Below are 22,332 nucleotides of genomic sequence, written 5' to 3'. Positions count from 1 at the left end.
ATGATTCACAATTGCAAATAACGGCTCTTGCCAATTCAGTGAACATGTATAGAAACAGCCTTAGGGTTCAAATATATACTGAGAACAAAAGAAACACACACTACCCAGAATTCAAAAGGCAAATATTGCCTTTAGACGTGAAAGATGGCTCTAACTGACTAATTCATTTTTAGGAGATGAAGCACAATAACATCTTATACAATATAAACACAGGTCACTGGAATGCAACTTCTATTTATGGATTGCCAAACTATGTAATCCAACAGTTTAGAAGTTTAAAATTAAAAAAAAAGAAAAAGAAAATCCTTAAAAGTTGCCCTGGAATCATCATAAAAAAATCACTGATTTTCACCGTGCTTTCCCCAATTTGAATTATGAAGTATTTTATTGTCCTTAGGAATTAAGTATTGATTTTCTGAGGGCCTATTTAGATAATTTTGCTAAGAAAAGAAATCCACACAAATAGTTTGCTATGAGTATTAATTCAAAGACATTAGCACTGAATGCCTCTACCAGAGTATGTCACAATGCCTGAATCGATATTCAAAATTAAATTATGTTTAATTAAGTACAAAAGGCATAGAATAGTAACTAGATGCTAATGGATAGAAACAGTGAATGGCTGATTTTCTACAAAGTTATTGATGAATTCTAAAGAAGACCTATAACCATCATATTTTATCAATAACAATTTTTATATAAAGTTTATTTCTTTCATGATTTTTCCAACATTAGATGCTGTATGTCTTTTTTTATGATACTGTAGAAAACTTTTTATGTAGCTATTACATGGAATTGACAATCATTTTCTATTTCCCTTGATACAATTAGTTACAGATTTTTATGTACTGCAGAATTAGTAACAAAGATGTGGGTTTTTTGTTTTTGGTTTGTAATATACCTTATTTCTTTATTTTTAGAACAATTTTAGATTTACACGAAACTTGTGAGGGTTGTACAGAGTTCCTATATACTCTATTTCCAGTTTCTCCTTAACACCTTTTTATATGAGGATGGTGCATTTGTTAAAAATAATGAAGCAATGTTGATACACTACTAGAAATAATATCGATCTTGATTCAAATGTCCTTAGTTGTCACCTAATGTCCTTTTTTTTTTTTTTTTCTTATTTCAGGATCCCATTCAGAACTCCATATTACAGGGACTCTGGCGTGGGCCAGTTGGTTAAGCATCTGACTCTTGATTTTGGTTCAGGTCATGATCTCACAGTTCGTGAGTTTGAGTCCTGCGTCGGGCTCTGTGCTGACCGTGCAGACCCTCCTTGGGATTTGCTCTCTGTCCCTACCCTGCTCACGTGCTCTCTCTCAAATAAATAAACTTAAAAAAAAAAAAAAAAACACATTACACCTCTTTGTCGGCTCTCCACAGGCTTCTTTAGGCTGTGACAGTTTTCCAGACTTTGTTTTTTATGACTTGGCAATTGACAAGTATTGGTCAGGTATTTTCTATTAGTATTTGTCTGATGTTTTTCTTGTGATTAGAGTGGGGGTTGGGATTGGGGGAGAAAAACCAAGTAGATAAGTGCTATTTGCCTCAAAGGTAGATGCTGTCAACACAATTCATCACTTGTGATGCTGGCCTTGGTCACCTGGCTCTTCTGTGTAGGGAGATTTCTCTCTTCTTGTCTACTTATTTATTTATTTATTTAATCATTTACCTATATCAGTATGGACTCGTGGGTATTTATTCTATAATTTGGCTTATAATCTAGTACTTTTTAAAATTTTGCGACTCAAATTGTAACAGTTTTGGCCATTGGGAGCCGGGTACTTGGTGTCTGTGTCCCTTTAACATATTCCCATCGGGGCACCTGGGGGGCTCAGTCAGTTAAGCGGCCGACTTCAGCTCAGGGCATGATCTCTCAGTCCGTGAGTTCGAGCCCCACGTCGGGCTCTGTGCTGACAGCTCGGGGCGGGAGCCTGTTTTGGATTCTGTGTCTCCCTCTCTCTCTGCCCCTCCCCTGCTCATTCTCTCTCTCCCTCTCTCTCTCAAAAATAAGTAAACATTAAAAAAATTTTAAAAATAAATAACATATTCCCATCAATGGGATTTTTTTTGAGTGCTCCCATACTTTTCCGGCTCATCTTGTACATTTCTCCTTCAGTCCCCAAATTGTCCATTTCTCCAGGTGTACCTGGGTGCAAGGTGTGCTCACTTCTACCGGGGTGTCACTGTCTCTAGGCCCTGTCAACTGGGACATGTATGCATGTGTGCACCACCCCATTTTGGGGTTGCTTCAATCAGTCGAATAAGCCTTAACATAGTCTATAATCTTAGACTTGTTCAGTGTAATAAGTAACGCATTGTATTAAATTTCCATTGTGCATTTTAAAGGAAAATAGTAAGTACTAATGAATTACAAGTCTCTAAACTGATAACTGGTGATAACAACAACAATTAATCATTAGATTTCTATGAAATGAAAACGGACATATAGAATTCTAGTCCAAAAATCTGCATTGTTGAGCTCCTTTTGGAACATTATTCAGTAGAAATTTTAAAGAGTACTCATAGACTTTTGTATGTTGTATTTTGTGTTTTGTTTTCTTAAGTCAGGACAGCAATAAACTAGTAATTCATCAGAAGACATAAAACAGGATAATCTTTCAAATGTATTTAGCAACTAACGTACCAACTGATACATGAAGGATTTAGAGGGCTAAAGAAAAGTGTTTTCACTATCGTAGAGTGTTTCTGTGAGATTGATTTGTGGTCAGTAGGAGTGTACTCTTCATTTAATCAATGTCCTTGCCTCTTAATTCCGCTTTCTAACTAATTTTACATTGAATTTAATAAATATGTTAACATAGCATTAGACAAAATTAGATGCTTTAAAAAAACCTTAAAATTTTTTATAAGAACAAAGAGAATAAACTATCATTTAAGTGATTTGGGGAAGATAAAGATTTTTATTTTTTAGTAGTTCATAAATCACATAGATACAAAATCAAATATTTTTACCTGTTTGTTTGTTTTCTCCTCCAGGATAAACCATTTTTCCATTTGATTTATTATTACTAATACTCTAATGTTGATGTAATAAGATTACAGATTTTTCCAATTTGATATGACAGCCTGATCTCAGCAGTAAATCAAGACAAACTTACAAAGTTTATGTAGCTGGTATACATTTCTTTTTACTTTAAAAAGAAATTTTCATTTCTCCATGAAAATTGATCATTGAAAAAAATCAGATATGCATTTAAAAAGAAATAAGTAGGTTGAACTTTAAATAAAGATAGACTTTTAATTTACTACAGATTATAGTCTTGGAAAATATATTATAAATTTAATATTTTTTCCATTTAAAACCATGTTAAAAAATAAGTGTAGTGAAAAACATCAGGAAAATTGTCCCATATCACATTTTGCAGTAATAAAAATAACATACCTTTCAGGATAGGTAATGTGGTTTTAAAATGTTTTCGATATAATAAAGAACAACAAGTATCCAAACATTTAGATGTAAAATTGACCCTTGAACTACATGGGTTTGAACTACATGAATCTACTTATATGCAGATTTTCCCCATAAACACAGTATAGTACTATAAATGTATGTTCTCTTATTATTTTCTTAATAACATTTTCTTTTCCCTAGCTTACTTTATTATAAGGATACAGGTATAATACATATGACTACAAAATCTAAACTCGTCATCTGTTTATGTTTTCCGTCCGGCTTCCGGTTTACAGTAAGCAATTAGTAGATAAGTTTTGGGGGAATCAAAAGCTATGTGAGGATTTCCAACCACCCAGTGGTCGTTGCCCCTAACCTCTTGTTCAGAGATCAGTTTTACAATTTAAGCTTTGTAAAAAAGTTCTGAAGTAGAGTGGACAGCATTTTAGTTAGACCTGAAGAAGCACTAGGTGTGAGGTCATGTGAGTTATGTGTGCATTGAAAATTTCAGCGATTGTATTGGCCAGTGTTTCCTCAGATACGTTCTGAGAACAGATATGTTCAGTGAGACATTAATAGCTGTGATTCAAGTTAAGAGTCCTGATAAGGAAAATGTACGAAACGCTGGAGTCAAAAAAAAAAAAAAAAAAAAAAGAAAAAGAAAAGAAAAGAAACAGGTTTCTTCGTGCAGAATCACAAAAAGCTTTTAATATAAACTTGTCTCCTGAATCTCTAAGCGACAGCATTTCTCCATACTTAGCCACACAAATAAATTATTTTAGAGCACAAAATTCCTTCCCTGTTCATTAACAGGGAGAAAGACGGGGAAGTGCTTTGGTCAACTCTACCATATGACGTTCATTTTACATACGATGTCGCATTTCATTTTTGCAACAAACCCATGAGTCCGTGGTTATTTCTGCTTCACTAGCTAACAAAACAGTCCCCTCCCCAACATTCTCCCCACATTAGCAATCTTTTCAAGGTCAGCCAATTAGGAAAAGGCAGTTAGGAAAGAGAGTTCCTTTCTACCTGGAAGTCTCCAGTCTTTCTTCTAGGAGAAACAACTTCTGGAAAATTCTAGAACATAGATGATATTTTCTACATTATATGGTTATCAGTGGAACAACAGAAGGGTATTAAGAGGCTATGGGAAATCACCACCACCAGACTATCTCCAGCAATTCTCCCTCAAAACCATTTCAATGAAGTGAACAATCTGATTATAAATGGTGTGTTTTCTAGGCTTTCCCTCCAACTGGATTGCCTTCCTTAACCCCCTCTTAAAGAGAAATTATGGAGAATCAAATAACAATGCCAACTTTTCTCTTTGCTAACTGCCTACAATATACTCAAATATAAATTACTAACTTTGATTGATGTGGTTATCCCTGAGTCACTGAGAACAACAGCTCACCTATGTTTGATCTCAGCTTAAATGGTTATATAACTGCACAGATAAGTCCATACGCAATTCAGCATACTTTAATGCAAGGAGCTTGAAAGTTGAGATCAGAATAGCTAGCTTCAAGTTCTGGACTTTCTAGTACCCAGCACTTGAACTTAGGCAAAGTTACCAAGTCATGGTCTTCTCATTGAAAACTGGTGATTAGAAACCATACAGGAAAGGTAGCTACAGTTCAGGTTTATGTAGGATAAACACTGGGCTTGTAAAATTAATATTACGGAAAAGAAGAATTATGCAGATAAAACAATATGGTAAGAGATGTGTGCAGAAATATGTTCATATCAGCCACTCTCTTTTCATCATGCTCTCAGACCATTTCTCTCTCAGATTTTTCAGGGACCGATGGAGTTCTTAAGTTGATGTTAGGAACACTCTCTGTCAGGGTGAAATCGACCTCAGGCCAAACAGATCTCCCTAAGAGCTTCTGTTCTAGGTTTGGCAGAATGAACCCACTCTGTCCTCTGGGCGTTTGTGGGCTTGAACTTATTCTATGTTGACAATTCCTTTAATATAATAAATCGATGGCACAAGATTAATTGAAAACTCTTCGAGAGTAACATTTGGAATTAAAAAGTAAAACGTGTCTGCATTGAAGTCCTGATGAAAAACTTCAGCGGTTACATACAGCATACACCATCAGAATATATGCTTCCAGGGGGAGGTGTGTTTATCTGTTTTGTTCCCTGTTGTGCACACGGCCTCTATCTAGAATTATGTCTGGCCCATGGTAGAGGAATAAGCACACAGTAAAGATCTGCTGAGTGAAGAATGAATATTAAAAGAAGGAAGGAATTCGTGGCTAATGAATGAGGTTGTGAGTTTTCTACACTCACAAGCAAAAACACAAACAAATATACACGAAGCAAAGTTTGGAGCTTTGGGCCTCCTTAGGGGTAAATATTTAAAAATGATGTTATGGCCAACTTGATAATTAAAATCCATTTAGATCTGTCTTAAGGAAATAAAATCATCTGGACAACTATATTGTCATTTAACTTTCCATGCTATCGATATAAATTTCCACAATATTTCTCTTTATTTACCATATTTGATTACATAATAGTAACATAGTTTTTAGTGGTTTGTTTGCACATCACAAAAATTGTTTCTTTGATCCCCTCCCTATGACACAGGAAAGGCGGACAGCATTACTGCTAATTCAGAGGAGTGATCTGGGCTCAGAAATAGTAAATGTGTAATAAAAAATATAACACATTCACTATTGAGTCTGTTCAGAAAGAGAATGACAATAATAATAATAATGTAAAAGTAAAACCACAAAACAATTATAATACAATTAATGTATGCATATACTGCTGAGAGCACTTTTATATTCTGTTTTTTGTACTCTTATTAATGTCACTGTGAGGTTGCAATTGTTTAATTGGATTTTTCAGATACAAAATATAGGCCTGGTGAGATTGAACAACTCTGGCTGACATAGCCATTGAGTCCTGGAGCGGGGACCCAAACTTGTGCTTTGTGACAACAAATCATGTCAGAAAGCCTGGTTCCCACCACTTAATTCTCAACTCTATGCTTTTACCCCCACCTCTTTGTGTATGTTGACATGATATGTAAAAATATAGTATATAAATATATCTTTCTGCTTTGATTATTACAAGTATGATGCATCTGTCCAAGAAATTTTTTCCTTTCCTTTCCTTTCCTTTCCTTTCCTTTCCTTTCTTCTCTTTTCTATTTCAACTAATGAAGGTGTGCCATTGTCAACTAAGGTCATCCAGACCCTGCTGTAACTATTAGGTACAGGTTGGTTGTCCATGTGATTCTGAAGCTCAAGTGTGTGTGTGTGTGTGTGTGTGTGTGTGTGTGGCGGGGGGGGGGGTTAGATACACAGAGATTAACTCGTTGTTAACATATACCATATGTATACAGAGAAGAAAGGATGATCCAGCATCCCCTAGGGAATTCCCAGCAGCTAACCATATTTCCCTTCGATGCAGGTTGCTGGGCAACCTCTGGAGGGTAGTGGTAATGTTTAGGGAACCTACATCCCATTGGACCCCCTTCATGTCTCTAATCTGTGACATGAGGTTGTAAACTTTTCAAAGGATAGCCACAGTATGTGTGATAACCATGCCTATGTGCATACTAAATGACCTCGTTAATATTTAGCAGGCATGAATTTTATCTTAAAGTTTATACCTTTCATTCATTTTCCTCAATAGCTGAAATTTAAGCAGACACTCACAAGAAAAGTAGACCACCAATTAATTTATTGAAGCATTCAAATGCCTTTTCATATACGCACAGTGCAAGGCGCCTAACATTAATGGTCTACTTTGGATATGTTAAGTTACTGGAAAACACAGAAGTCAATAATCAAGAGCCCCTTTTTGTTGGTTGGTTGGTTGGATGGTTTGTGGTTTGTAGGAAAGAGAAAAAGGATGAGAGATAAAAAAAAAAAACACATTTTAATTCTTCTCTTTGCTTCCCCCCTCCCTGCTCCCCACACACTTTACACTCTTGCTTAGTCCCTAACTCCTTTGATATTTTGTATTCCGTGTTGGACTTGGCTGACATAAGAAACTCCCTGTAGAGAGGCAGGTTGCCTCTGAGCTAAGGCTGGTTTCCATGGTGCTGAAATGTCCACTTAAAAGTAAGCACAGTCCTGAGGTACATACACGTAGTGCTTACACCAACCACAGGTCACTCAGAACCAGAAGGAGTAAGACATTTGTACTGCACATAAACAGCATCAGGCCATGCAATTTTACTTTATGCATTTCAGCTCCCATTTGGAAAAAGGAAATCTCATTATCCTGTACCATGTATTTTAAGGTCAGTGAATCATGTTGGGTTGTTTTCACTTTGAAAACCACTTTTAAATGGATGAGTGTAATTGCTTGTAAATACTCAGATCTGTGAACAAATATGTTTTAAAACATCCTTTTCCACCCCTTCTGGGAATTCCTTTAGATTTAGGGAATGCAGGGGAGGAAAATGCTACCTTAAGTTTGTTATACAGGAAGGAAGGCTATTGGCTGGAATAGCCTGTTCTAGTATGTCAAGATTTCCCTCTCTCTCTGTCTCTGTCTCACTTTTTAGATTTGTCTCCTTTAAAATATATAAGGCATAAGCAAAACACCAATTAAGTTATTAGGTGTTGGAAATTGTAACACATTCATCATGTATTTAGTACTGTTCAAAGAAATTTTGTTATTGGATTGTGGAGGGCTGATTGCATCCATGGTGGCGGGGGCGGGGGGGGGAGGACAGGATATTAAGGCTACAACATACTTCAGGTGAAGGGTATTTTAGTTACAAGTAGTATTTTTTTTTTTTTTGTACAATGAATGCTTTAGAACTCTTTTAATGGACAGTCTAAATTATCCAAAAATGCACATTATCATTATCTGTAATCTAGAAAAATATATCTGCAGTAAAAATTAGTATTAGGGATCTTTTTTGAAAATTAGATCCCACATGTCTGGAGAAAATGCATTTCATAGTAGTAAATTCATATATATATATATATATATATATATATATATTAACAAAATAGTCATGGTGAGTGACAAGAACTAGTTCCTGAATCTTTGCAAAGAGGTTTGCTAATTGTAGGCCAGCATCAGTAAAGTTATTGAGAAATTTCAGCTGCTCAGGGGCGTTGCTGGGCGGAATGCTCTACACTATTCCGTGCACATCCTGCAGATCCTGTGGGTTCCTGGAAAGGGTGTGAATTAGAAACCCTTAGAACTCAGGACTTCACTCTTGCTACCTCCAGTGGGAGACTGGAAAAGCTGGGAGGCCCATGTGGTGTCTCAGCTTCACCTGTGGCTCTCTGTGTGTGTGTCTAAGAGGCATAGCCGATTGGGGAAGGAGGAGGGCAAGCTGAGACTAAGGGAATAGAGATTGGGTTTAGTATGGAAGGGAGAACATTAAAGGCAAAGAGGTTTTTCACCCCCACCTCCACCCTAACAGCCTAGAAATCGCTCAGTGTCTCCGCTACACCGCGGTGGGCGCTGTGCCTGTAGGTCTAGGAATCCACACCCTAGCAAAGTACCCACCCCCTTCCAATGTCCTTGCCTTTTGCTCTTTTTTAGGCTGCCCCAGGGCTCCTACACTCAGCCTCCCAGTCTCTTTTTATCCCACCTGAGAACGAAGTCCAGAGTCTTCCAGGGAGTTATTTTGACGGGGGACTGGATCATTCTCAGTGGCCCGCAGGCGTGGCAGATTGGGGAATCAAATGGGGCGCTTAGGTGCCTGCTCCTGGTGTTGGCTGACTGTTCTCTCCCCTCCTTGAACTCTCGGCCACAGAGCCAGATCCGGGCTCTGCCCCACACAGGTGGAACCCTCCAGACTTTGGAGGCTCCATGTAGAAGAACGCAACTTGGGGACGAAAACTTGGAAGCTCGGGGTTAGCCGGCTGTGGGAAATCCCCGCGGTCCCCACATTTTACTCTTGAGATACGGACATGCCTTTGACTACCCGGCGCCCGGGTTGCCAGGGACCCGGGCTGCGCATCTGGACCGCCCGACGTCCACCCAGACGGCCGGAGAGCGCATCTCCGCGCCCGAAGCAACTGGCTGCAGCCGCGCGCGGCCCCGCGCCCGGAGTGGGGTGCCCGCCGCGGAGAGCCTGGCCCCCTGCACTCCTGCCCGCGTTCCCGAAGCCCGGATTGAAAAAACCCGCCAACCGTCCCTGGCGGGGAAGCCCGGCACTCGCCGGGAGGGCAGCAGTGACGCGGCTTCCCCTTTCCCGGAGCCTCCCGTGCGCGCTGCCCTCGCCACCCCCGGGCTCTGCCCCTTGCGCCGGCGCGCGCTGCCACCCCGGGACCCGCTGCCCTCGCGCCGGCCCAGGGAGCCGCCGCGTCCCGCGAGCCGGCGGCCCGGAGCGCTCCCCGGGGCTCACTCACCGATCCTGAGTACTTGCGGGGCGGTCTGGGGGAGGACGCAGCAGAGGAAATAGAGGAGCGCCCAGCCGGTGTCCCTGGTCCGGAGCCCGGGCTGGGCGAGGAGTGCGCGGCTCTCCATCTTCTCGGCTTCTTAATTCCTGCCGAGCTCCAGCCGCGGCCGCACGCCCGCGAGATGCAGCGCGCCCGGGCCGGCTCCCTGCCTCATCCTCCCCGGGATGCTCGGCGGCGGCACCCCTGAGCGCTCCCCCCACCCCCCCGGAGAGATTTCGAGGGCGCGGGCGTGGGAACGCGGAGCTGGCTGGCGACGCGGGGCTCGCTCGGGGCTCCTCGCTTCTGCCGCTAGCCCATCACCGCTGCTGCTCCTCCTTCGTGGGCCGCGGACGGCGGAGGACCGGCGCGCTTCTGCTCCCGGAGCCCAGAGACCAGCTGGGGAAAGTTGCTGTCCCAATTTGCGGGCACGTCTTCCTCATTCGCCCTCCGGTCCGATGGATAGTGGAGGGGGGCGGGGGGCGGGGGTTACGGGGGGTAGGGGGAGGAGGCAGCCAGAGAAGGAGAGGAAACGGGGAACGAAGGCGGAGGAGGATGGAGAGAGGGGACTGGGTGAGTTGGTGCAGGGGCTCTGAGCAGGCTGGATGGGCTCCAGCAGGTTAACTGGGATCGGAGCCACGCTCTTGCCTCTCTCAGTCCTTGCTTTCCTCCTCCCCTCGCTGGCCCCACCCTTGATTTACTGCCCGCCCCAACACCAGCGATCCAGACACTCACTCACGCGCGCGCACACACACACACACACACACGCACGCAGTCTTCCCTTGCCCTCAACTTTGCGCTGTGCTGCTTGGAAAGTCGATTGAGCGTTGCATACTCGAGACCGAGAAAATCTCATCTACTGGTCGGAACCGAGGCAGTTTCCGCCGTGCGCTGTGAGTGGCAGAAAGGCCTTCTTGGTAGTGTCCCTGCGCGCCCGTTAGGGGGTCTTGGGGATGCCCAACTAGGACTCTTCCCATCACTAGATGGAGAATCGCCTTCTCGGACGCGAGTATCTCAGAGAATAGCAGAGCTGCTATTTTAACTCCGGCGAGGATGAAGAGGAAGGAGAAGGGCGGGGGGACCTCCCGTACTCTGAGATTAGAGTGGTTTCTTTCCTATTCAGACCGGAGATAATCTCTTGTAAAATTGCTTCGCTTCCATTTACAGATGCAGAACTGCGAAAGGGGCAGATTCCAGCGCCCCTCCTTTTCTTGATTTCTTTTGACTGCCACGTTCGAACGCTGGAAGACAGTCTATTTTAGCAATGTAGGTTTGGAGACTATTTCTCGTAGAAGGACAAGGACAGTTCCCTGGGGAAATCATCAGCATTTGATCATTTTGGCTTAATTTCCTTTGAGCTTTCTGGGGAATGTTCTATATAAATGTTTGCTGGCTGTGCATTAACATTCATAGAGATTTTTTTTTTTCCTAAGTATGGATTTTGGAGGACTGACCTAAACGGAGTCAGTCTATCTGAAAAACATGTCCACAGACATAACCAACCTAGAATAGGAAAGAAGTACAAAACAGACCTAATGTATCTTAAGGTGCATTCATTCATTCATTCATTCATTCACCAAATACCTGAGTATCTTGTATGTGGTGTCAGGAAGCATACTTTTTCTTGGGGGGGTGGGGGGAGAGAGAAAGTGAGAGAGCACAAGTAGGAGAGAGGGACAGAGGGATAGAGAGAGAGAATCTTAAGCAGGCTCCATGCTCAGCCCAATACAGGGCTTCTTCCCAAGACCCTGGGATCATGACCTGAGCCAAAATCAAGAGTTAGAGGCTCAACCGATTGAGCCACCCAGTGCCCCTAGAAACCATACCTTTTACTAAAGACCCTATAGTGGGCAAAACGCATCACCCATCCTCCAAGGTTGATTATAACCCCACTGCTGGAAGCTAGTCAGCTCCTATGTCAAGTAGTGGGATGAGAGTTGCCAAAACAGAACACATCCACAGATAAGAAGAGGGGTTCATCTAGGGGCACCTGGGTGGCTCAGTCAGTTAAGCATCGGACTTTGGCTCAGGTCATGGCCTCACTGTTCATGAGTTCAAGCCCTGTGTGGGGCTCCGTACTGACAGCTCAAGCCTGGAGCCTGCTTCAGATTCTGTATCTCCGTCTCTCTCTCTGTCCCTTCCCTGCTCACACTGTCTCTCTCTCTCTCTTTCAAAAATAAACATTAAAAAAAAATTTAAAAAGAAGAAAGGTTGATGTGGATTTAGGATTGCATCTCATGCATGGATTAATTAAACCAGGAAGTATTAGAAACATATGCTGGTTATTTTCAGAAATTTGAAGAACTCTTATGGTAAAAGAAAGTAGTCTTAGTTAAGTGAAAAGAAATACGAAAAATAAGAATATTGGATGGAAGTTGTAAGAAGAGTAAATTTCACCTGAATTTTTGAGGGGGGTACTGGCCATTGCTAAGTCAGGAAAGTCAAACAGTGGTGTGGCCTGCTTCAGAAAGGAGTCAGACTCTCTATTCATTCAATCACTCACTGGTTCATTCAATGCATATTATGTGCCTACTTTGTGGGAGGCATTGTGTCAAGCCCCTGAGACACAGCTGGAATATGGTTGCTGCTATGATGCAACTCTTAGTAAAGAAGTATGATGAGTTACAAAAAAAAAAAAATGGTACTTTGGGCATAAAGAAAAGGAGAAATCTAACCTCATATAGGAGTTTGGGAAGACCTTGATAAAGGAGTGATCCTTCAAAACTCTAAGAATGAGTAGGTTATATGTGATTACTAAGTGCTTCTTAGTGAAATAAATATAACAATTGCTAGAGGATTTATGTTGAAGCCTAAAGATTTGTGTTAAGGATGTGCAGTTGTCTGTTGTTTTCTTGCTACATCCGGTAAGGTTGCATCCCTAGATCTTGAGAAGCCAAAGTGTAGAATTAGGTCTGTTTTTGACCAAACAGTGTTTGAATCCTGCTTTTACCTAATTCTAGATTTGTAGCCTTGGTTCAATTACTTTATCTCCCTGTAGTAGAGATTGCTAATGCTTACCTATATTTATTTTTCTTCTCCCCAGGCACGTTAAAGTCTGTACCTTTCCAGTTAAGTGTAATCATGGGACCATTTGTGAAACGAAATGCGAGGGGAAGTGGTGTGTGCGTTTCTGGGTGAAAAAGAAGACAGTGAAAGACCTCAATGGCCCTTCAGCACACTCCTCTCCTGGAAGAGTAACCCTGAAAGCGACAGGATGTAGAGGACAAGACAAAAGTAGCCTGGATCCCAGAGTCACATTATGAAAAGGAGATACTCTAAATAGTTGTCAGACCAGCAACAAACTGGCGACAAATCAGTAACAAACCAATTTTACGCCCATTAAGACTTTGAGGTCTGGGGTGCCTGAGTGGCTCACTCTCTTAAGTGTCTGCCTCTTGATTTTGGCTCAGGTCATGATCTCATGGTTCATGGGATTGAACCCTGCACCAGGGTCTGCGCTGACAGCATGGGGTCTGCTTGGAATTCTCTGTCTCCCTCCCTCGCTGTCCCTCCCTCCCTCTCCCTCTCTCTCAAAATAAATAAATAAACTTAAAAAACAAAAGATTTTGGGGTCTGTTTGTTACTGCAACATGACCTAATCTACACTGACTGATACACCTTCTAAGACTTGATATCTTCATTTGTAAAATGAAAAAAATAATAACACGATAGGGCCATTGGAAGATTATATTAAGTACTGCTTATAATGTATTTTCCAAAGCCCTTGTTACTCAGCATGATTAGTTCATTTGTGGTAATTACTTTTTTGGTTAAAGGAATCTATACATACCTTTCGAGTTTAAATATGCCTCACATGGCAGAGACCAACTTGTCTGGTGGGAAATGCGTTAATAATAGTGATTCAATTAACAGCATGGTCATAGGATTTGGTCCAATACTATTTAAGGAAATTTTATTACTTTTATTATTTTTGTTACAGTTCCTTTTTGATTGGTAGAGCTCTTAGAAAGATTGCATTTCCTAAAATAGGTTTTTAAAGGATACGTGACACACTTAAGTTACTTTTCTGTATCATTTGTAAAATTCTGTAAAGCTTAAAACTGAAATTTATTTCCTTGTTAAAATGCTTCCCTTCACTGCTCATGTACACAGGCTCATGGTGTTGAGTTACTCATGACTGCTCAGCAGCTGCTGTTAATTTGTTTTGTGCTTTTGAGAAGGATTGTATTTTGTGTATATATGCGTCTAGTTATTTTTTGCTCAAAATGACTATGGTAATCACTTTTGATTCACATTTTTATAGTGCCCTCTTGAGAATAAAAATGCCCCATTGAATGCATACTGTCTTTTCCCCATTCCCCAAACGTTAAGCTTAAATCAATATAGTGTGGTTAATAATGAGCAGAACAGTAGTGAACAACATTGTGCTTCCTATGAGAGCTGATGGCATACTTAGATATTAATCCATTTAAAATTACTTAATTTTTAGAAGATAATTAGATACAACAAAAGAAGATAACTAGATACAAAGAAAAATAGCTTAAAATAAACTGAGGAACCCAGATGTTTTATAACTGTGCTTTCAAAATGTAGTGAGTATACTTGAGTATACTTATCATGTTACCCAGGGCACTGAAAGTAAAAGATCAAGTGGCTTTTAGAGCCTCCTAGGAATGAGTAGCTGATTTAGGATCAACATCCTCATTTGTAGCTATTTCTTTGTCTATACGTTTTCCCTAGGCGATGTCGTGTGTTTCCAAGACGTTAAATGCCTGTCAGCCAAAGATTCCCAAATTGTATCTTGTGTTCAGATCTTGCCTCTGAATTCCAGGTTCATACAGCCAATTCTAATTATTATTTCTGCCCCAGCTTGTCCAGCTCTTGATTCTGTGCCATAGCACTGCACCACCCCAAGTCCTCTTCCAAAAGTTCTCATATCCATATGCATACTACCTTCCATTGGGCTATTACAACTGGAAACTCAGGACATCATTCTTGAGTTCTCCCCTACACTTTCCCTATATCCAGTTCATTTTCATACACTATATTGGTTTTACTTCCAAAACATTTCTTGAATCTTTTTCTCTGCAGCTCTTTGGCTACCATACTCGCTTGGGTGACCTCAACCTCAAAACTTGTGATATCTGGGCCAGAAAATTTGTCGTGGAGGCTGTCCTGTGCATTGCAGGATGTTTTGCAAGTTCCCTGGACTCTATCCACTAGATGTCAGTAGTACCTTCCTCCCAAGTTGTAACAAACAAAAAATGTCTACAGACATTGCCAAATGTCTTCTGAAGTACAAAATCACCCCAGGTTGGGACTATTGTACTAGTCCAAATCACCATGATCCCCCCTCTGGTCTGTTACGGTAGACTTTTCATTGTTGCTCTCCCCACATTGCCTCTTTTGTTTGTTTGGTTTTCTTTTTATGCTTATTTATGTTTGAGAGAGAGAGAGAGAGAGCACAAGCAGGGGAGGGGCAGAGAGAGAGGAGACACAGAATCTGAAGTAGGTTCCAGGCTCTGAGCTGTCAACACAGAGCCCGACACGGGGCTTGAAGCCACGAACTGTGAGATCATGACCTGAGCTGAAGTCGGATGCTTAACCTTCTGAGTCACCCAGATTCACCCCCACATTTGCCTCTCTCTATCCATTCTATGTATCTTATCTAAATTAGCTGCTCCCATTAATTTTCCTCACAATGGCCTCCTTAGTTCCCTCATGGTCATGACCAACTGTTTATTTACTTATTACAAACTCAATGATGGCAGACTACTCTTTTTTACGTAAAACGATAGCACCTTGCACTTGCCTAGCACTTAGGGGGAACTTGATAAATGCTCATTAAATGAATGAATGAATGAATGAATGAATCGATATCTCATAAGCCATACAACCTGCAATCCCTAAGTGCATATTTGTAAGATTGAACTGGATAATGAGACAAATTTCTCTTTTGGTTTCTTTCAAATCTCCTACGTGGATCAGTTTATGCTTAGTGTTACATTTAGGATGTTAATGTAGTGCACTTGCCTAGCAAAACTGGAATATAACCTTACATGTGTTTCTTCAAATTTCAGTAAAATGCAAAATGGAGTAAGGGTTTCTTTTAACATTTCATTTTTTAGTACCTTGGCTATCATTACACACACCTGAACAGTTTTACTACGGTTTTTATACTAACACCAGCCCATCTGTGAAAGCACTGTGGAAAGCAACTCTAGTGAAATTTCTGGAAGGAAAACAAAAATATCTTATTTATTCATATTTTTATATCTTATTGTAACAACCTGAGAGTATAATGAAATTCAGTCAGGTGTAAGGTCTGAACCAAATTGGTCTTTCGTTACCTCCAGACATAAGTGAGATTCCTCTAGGGGTAAAGAAGAAAAGATCCAGGTTGGGTACTCAGTTGTCAGGAGACCTGGGTTCCAACCCTCACCTGATCACTAATCACATCTTGCTCTTGGTCAAGCGACACAACCTCCTTAGGTCTCAACCAAAACATGAAGTGGGTGGGCTAATGTCTAAAAGTCAATGGGGACTAATGTTCTCCATTTCTCCTTCCAGCTCTGAAATACATTTTTTTTTTTTTTACAAAGAAGGGCTTTGTAAAAGCCCTGGTCTGGTTCTAGAGCACCCACATTTTTTTACGTGGAGGTAAAATTTACATAAAATTAACTATTTAAAAATGAATAGTTCATTGACATTTAGTACCTTCACAAAGTCATACAACTACCAACTGTATCTAGCTCTTTTTCTTCCCCCCCCCAACTCTATCTTGTTTTAATGTGTCTGGAAAGTCCTGAGTGTATATGACAGAAGCAGTAAGGATGATTCAGAGAGACAAATAGGTATTTAGCACTAAGGACTTACAGGCTGTTGTAAGGGATTTGATTTTTAGTCTGAATGAAATGGGAAGTCACTGATGGTTTTGAAAAGAAGAGTGACTTAGAAGGCTTACGTTTTGTTTTAAGTACTATCCTAGGGGTTAGAGACACAGTGGATAGATTTGGTTCTTTCCTTCGTGGCCTATTAGTCAAGTAAACAGTTCTGCAAATAAATACAGCGTTACAAATTATGTCCATGAGGATAATAATAGGTGACTTTTAAAACTTTTTCAAGTACAAAGTGTATACAAATCCTAAGCGCAGAGCTCAAGAATGAATTATCACAAAGTGAACACCCTCCTGTAATCAACAACCCAAACAAGAAATGAATCACTATCAGAACATTTATGGCATCTCTCAGCCACTACCCACCCCTTCCCCCATGTCACTTCTATCTTGACTTTTCAATGGCAGAGACTAGTTTTGCCTGTTTTGAGAGTTAATACAAATATAATATATATTCTTTTGTACCTGGATTCTTTCAAATGATGGCTAGCATTTACTAAGCCCTTACTATATGCTAGGCACTACTTTTTGTGATTTACAGTTAAGAGTCACCATGAATGACCCTTTGAGGAGGTCACTAACAGTAATCCTCTCATTTTACAGAAGAAGACACTTAGTCACCCAGACAGAATGTAGGTTTCATGAAGGAAAGCAAAAGGACGGGATAGATTTGAAAAGAGGAACTTGCTTTGGAGTAGGACCTTAAGAAAGACCTAAGGAAGGAAGTAAGGTTGCCTTATAAGAGTAGCTGGCTTACTGAAGGAGAAGGAGAACATGTCAGGCAGAGAGAAGGCTCTGTTGTGGGAAGCTCCTGACCATATAAATGTGTGTGTGTGTGTGTGTGTGTGTGTGTGTGTTTAATGCTTATTTATTTTTGAGAGAGGGACAGAGAGAAAGCAGGGGAGGGGCAGAGAGAGAGGGAGACACAGAATCCGAAGCAGGCTCCAGACGCTGAGCTGTCAGCACAGAGCCTGATGCGGGGCTCGAACCCACGAACTGTGAGATCATAACCTGAGCTGAAGTCAGATGCTTAACCAACTGAGCCACCCAGGTGCCCTCCAATCAAGGTATGAAATAAGGCCTGAGTGGGCAGATGTGAGCTGGAGAGAGAGGGGCACCAGAGAAGATGAGGAATGTGAGCAGAGCTCAGATTTTACCAACTTCTTGAAGATCTGAGAATTTTTTCCCAAGGTGATAGGAAACCTTTGAGTCTGGCTTCTTCCTTTCTTACCTATACCCATTAGTTACCAGTTCTTGCTTTGTAAGACGGAATCCTCACCACCAGAACCACGTATCGCCTTTCCCTTGTGTTTGCCTCTGGCGAACCTCCCCATCCCTCCTTCCCAACCATATTGTACAGAACTTTCTTGCTTGGATCCTGTTGCCTTAGTCCTGCATTGGCCCTCACTCATGCCCACATCTTCATTTCATAAAGCATTGTTCCCCAAGCTTCTCTCAGCACCTTGAATACTCTTTTCTTAGTTTCTTTTTTAAATGTTTATTTATTTATTCATTTTTTTTTGAGAGAGTGCAAGCGGGAGAGGGGCAAAGAGAGGGGAACAGAGGATCGGAAGCAAGCTCTGTGCGGAGAGCAGTGAGGCCGATGCGGGGCTTGAACTCATGAACCATGAGATCGTGACCTGAGCCAAAGTCGGACGCTCAACCTACTCGGCCACCCAGGAGCCCCAACCTTGAATATACTTGTCTTCACACTTTTCCTGATGAAGGATTATTCATGCCTCACATCTCATTACTCAGAGAACCTTTCCTTGGATTCACAGTGAAAAATATATCCACCCATTTGATTCTTTTATAGCACCTTGTACTTCTCTTTCTCAGCATTTGTCACCCATTTTAACGATTTACTCATCTGTTTGTGTTTCTGTGCCCTTATAGGTTGCAAGTGCCAGGAGAGCAGGATCTCTGCGTGCAGTGTTAGGGTTCTGGGAACATTCAGTACCTTTCCCAATTCTTGCTACATAATCAGACCTCAATTCATCTGTACAAATTGATTGGGTTTGACAGCTGGGGATGTCAAAAGGTCTGTAAGGCATGACAAGAAATCTCAGTTCAGGAAAGAAGGTATAAAATGGCATACCTTGTGCACATAACTCATGTACGCAGAGTTTGCTAGAAGTTTGCTTTCCCGTTATGCTTTAATAATCATTATTTTCAGCAATCTCATAAACCCAAATTATTTCCGTTTTGGAATGATTAAATAAGTGCACAGAAATCTTAAAGAATGTACGCTAGAGAGCTAGTAATTGCCTTTTTATTTTTTTAAGTGTTTATTTTTTTTTTGAGAGAGAGAGAGAGAGAGAGAGTGCAAGGGGGGGAGGGGCAGAGAGGAGGGAGACACAGAATCCAAAGCAGGCTCCAGGCTCTGAACTGTCAGTGCAGAGCCAGACGCAGGAGCCTTGAGATCCTGACCTGAGCTGAAGTCTGGAAGCTTAACCCACTGACCCACCCAGGTGCCCCTCTAGTGATTGCCTTTGAAAAGCTGAATTGGAGCTCATAACTGTTAGAACATTCTAATTTTTATTCAGCCCACCCTTCCTTATGGATTTCCGATTTACATCTCCTCACATCAAAACACACTAAGCTCCTTCATATTTAAATCATATAAATTAAACCAAGTTTCTAATTAAGACACCTTGGCTTACTTTCTCTCCTCATAATCTCCTCCTGGAAATGTCGTGTATTTTTAAACTATTATGTTTATTTATCAAAGAAATGCATGTATATACTGGGAAAAGTTAGAGAGTACTAAATGAAAACAATACAACAGCTTTCCAAGCTCCGCCTGTCCCACTTGTTCAGCTATTTTGTCCAGCATTTACACATCCCATATTTCTACCTAATATATATCCCTCATCCTCGCTGGCCTCATCAGTTTGAGGTGTTATCTATCATCCTGTCACGGTGTATGAAATGTTCACTCTTTAACACCCTCCTCCCATTAGCTTTCCTTTCTCCTCTTCTTAATGTTTTAACATTTTAGATTCAATCACTATTTGGGGCTTATAGTCCCAACTCTACACAGTTGAGCATGATAGTAAGCTTCGATTACATTTTCCTCTGACTTTTTGTTTTCCCTACTTGTCTGGTTTTTCTGTTCTGGTTTTTGTTTTTTATTGGTTTGATTTCTTTGTATCTTCTCCTTTCCATAGATTCCAGTAACCTGCCTATCCAATTTTCACAAATGTCCTTGTTCTTTATTTTCCCTTGGAGACATCTTCCATGGAAACCTTCATTTCCCTGCTCTTTGTTCTGGGCGCTCTTGGCCTTCAATGTGGCTGTCATTTTGGCACTTTTCCTCCCTGTCTAGGAAGGAAATCTAGGTTATTCCTGTCTTTCCTTTCCTGGAATGTCTTCTCTGTTTCCTGGAGCTCGTGTGCCTGGAGTTTGCCAAATTGTCAGGTTTGAGAACACAGTTCTCCAGACTTCCCTCACTTCCGATACCACCCGTAGGTTTGAGGGATTCCCCAAATCACCCTCAAGCTCAATTATTTGCTAGAAAAGCTCACACAACTTACGAAAAGCTATTCTACTCATGGCTATGGTTTATTATAGGGAAAGGATGTAGATTAAAATCAAAGAAGAGACACATGTGGCAGAGCCTGGGAGGGTTCCAAATGCAAAGCTTCTACTGTCCTCTCCCCCTGGAGTTAGGATGTGTTACTCCCTTGGCATCAACATGTGACAATATGCATGGCATATTGCCAGTCAGGGAAGCTCACCTGAGTTCCAGTGTCATGAGTTTTTATCGAGGCATTATAACATAGGCATGATCGGTTAGTTCGGTGATGATCCACATGGGTGAATTCACTCTCCAGATCATGTGATACCATGTAAGCCAAATCCCCCACTTCCAAATCATATGGTTGGTCTTTCTGCCATGGCCAGCCTCTACCCTAAGATTATCAGGTATGGACAGTTTCTTCCCTAAATAGAGACATGACTATTGGATGTAACACAGACGGCCTCCCCAAACCCAGGGCAAAAGCCAGATCTCTCTATAGGCAAGGCCAAATTTTTCATTACATACATGTAGTCCTTGGTTTATTCTCTCTCTCTCTCTCTCTGTCCTCTCTCTCTTTCTCTCTTTATGTCTCTCTCTCTTTTGGTAGAACAACTGCTCAAGAAACTCTTTTATGTTAAATTAAAAGAGCAATAAAATATCAGAAGAGATGATGACAGCCATCTACATGGCCATCTCTTGAATTAACACTACTTTCAACAGGACGGGGCAGGGGGGTGGCATCTACATGCAGGTAACTGTCCCTCCTGGAGGGAATGCCACCTTCATCATCATCTTGGAGATTCTTTTCCTCTTTTCTATATTTCATCTCTTATGTTTTTGTTTTAGTTTTAGCTTTAAATCCTATTCATTCCTGTCCTCTTCCTTTTCTTTCTTCTTGTTTCTTTTTCTATGTGTCTCTGTCTCTTTTTCTCTCTTCATTTTCTCAACACATAGTCGAGTAACTTTCCTAGCAAAAGTGCTTGCAGGATCTTCTTTTCTGAAATCCTGTTTATCCAGATATTGTACCTGTTTCATTAATGCCTCTCTTTGTCAACTTGTATAACCTTCTGGGGCATTTTCTCAACTTTATATTTCAGTCATTCTATGATTTCTTTTGCTTATGCCACCATATTTTTGTATTCTGAGTGATTTTTTCTCTCTGAATTTTTAAAAGTACCTTTTTTTCATAGATGAAATATCCTTTTTTTTAACCCTCTGATGGTATTATTGGGGGGAATAATCCCCTCTAAATAGTCTCTCTTAATTTCAAGATGCTTTTTTTCTGTGTTTTTTAGACTCCAACTTCCACAGTGGAAATGTTCTCAAATATCCTATGACTGTTCATGTTTAAGGAAAAGGGACCAGAATATTGGTTGTAATATCTGAGTAAAAGTAGGTAGGACCTTTGGGTTCTAAGCTTTGTTAAAGAATAACATGGTATGGCATCAGAGAATCTCTGATGTCAATATATTTAAGAGTTTATGAGTATGTTTAAGAGTTTTCTCTTGGGTTGATTACATTCCTAAGAGAAGACTCCTCTGGTGGCCTTTCTTTTTTTTTCTTTTCCTTTTTTTTCCATTTCAATTCATTTAATTTTTAAAAAATTCCAATAACACTAATGTAGAGTGTTATATTACTTTCAGGTAAGATATTTCAGGTAATGTTATATTACTTTCAGGTGTACAATACAACGTGTCAACAATTCTATATATTACTCAGTGCTTATCACAATAATACGTGTACTCTTAATCTCCTTCATCTATTTGACCCATTCCCCTCTGGTATACATCTGTTCATCCTCTGTATTCATGAGTCTGTTTTGATGTTGTTGTTGCTGTTTGTCTCTTTTCTCTTTGTTGGTCTGTTTTATTTGCTAAATTCCACATACGAGTGAAATCATATGATATTTGTCTTTCTGATTGACCTATGTCATGGAGCATTGTAAGTTCTAGATTTTCATTCTTTTTTATGGCTGATTACTATTCCATTTTATATATATCTATATCTATATATCTATATCTATATCTATATCTATATCTATATCTATATCTACTGCACCTTCTTCTTCTTTTTTTTTTCTTAAGTAGGCTCCATGACCAATGTGGGGCTTGAACTCATGACCCCAAGATCAAGAGTCAGATGCTCTACTGACTAAGT

General features: G+C 40.7%; 1 protein-coding gene across 8 annotated transcripts in view; it reads right to left on the bottom strand.

Annotated features, from left to right (window-relative positions):
* Positions 1-9,886, bottom strand: part of GRIK1 (glutamate ionotropic receptor kainate type subunit 1) — a 369,367-nt gene extending 359,481 nt beyond the window's left edge. For all 8 annotated transcript variants that reach the window (XM_042956726.1, XM_042956729.1, XM_042956727.1 and 5 more), the window contains exon 1: positions 9,769-9,886. In XM_042956726.1, the coding sequence (XP_042812660.1) occupies positions 9,769-9,886 (118 nt within the window). The remainder of the gene's footprint in view (positions 1-9,768) is intronic.
* Positions 9,887-22,332: the final 12,446 nt, after the last annotated feature.

This window comes from Panthera tigris, chromosome C2 (assembly GCF_018350195.1).
Source record: "Panthera tigris isolate Pti1 chromosome C2, P.tigris_Pti1_mat1.1, whole genome shotgun sequence".
Taxonomy (NCBI): domain Eukaryota; kingdom Metazoa; phylum Chordata; class Mammalia; order Carnivora; family Felidae; genus Panthera; species Panthera tigris.
Note: the sequence above shows the minus strand (reverse complement) of the source record. Positions and strands in the feature narration are given on the sequence as shown.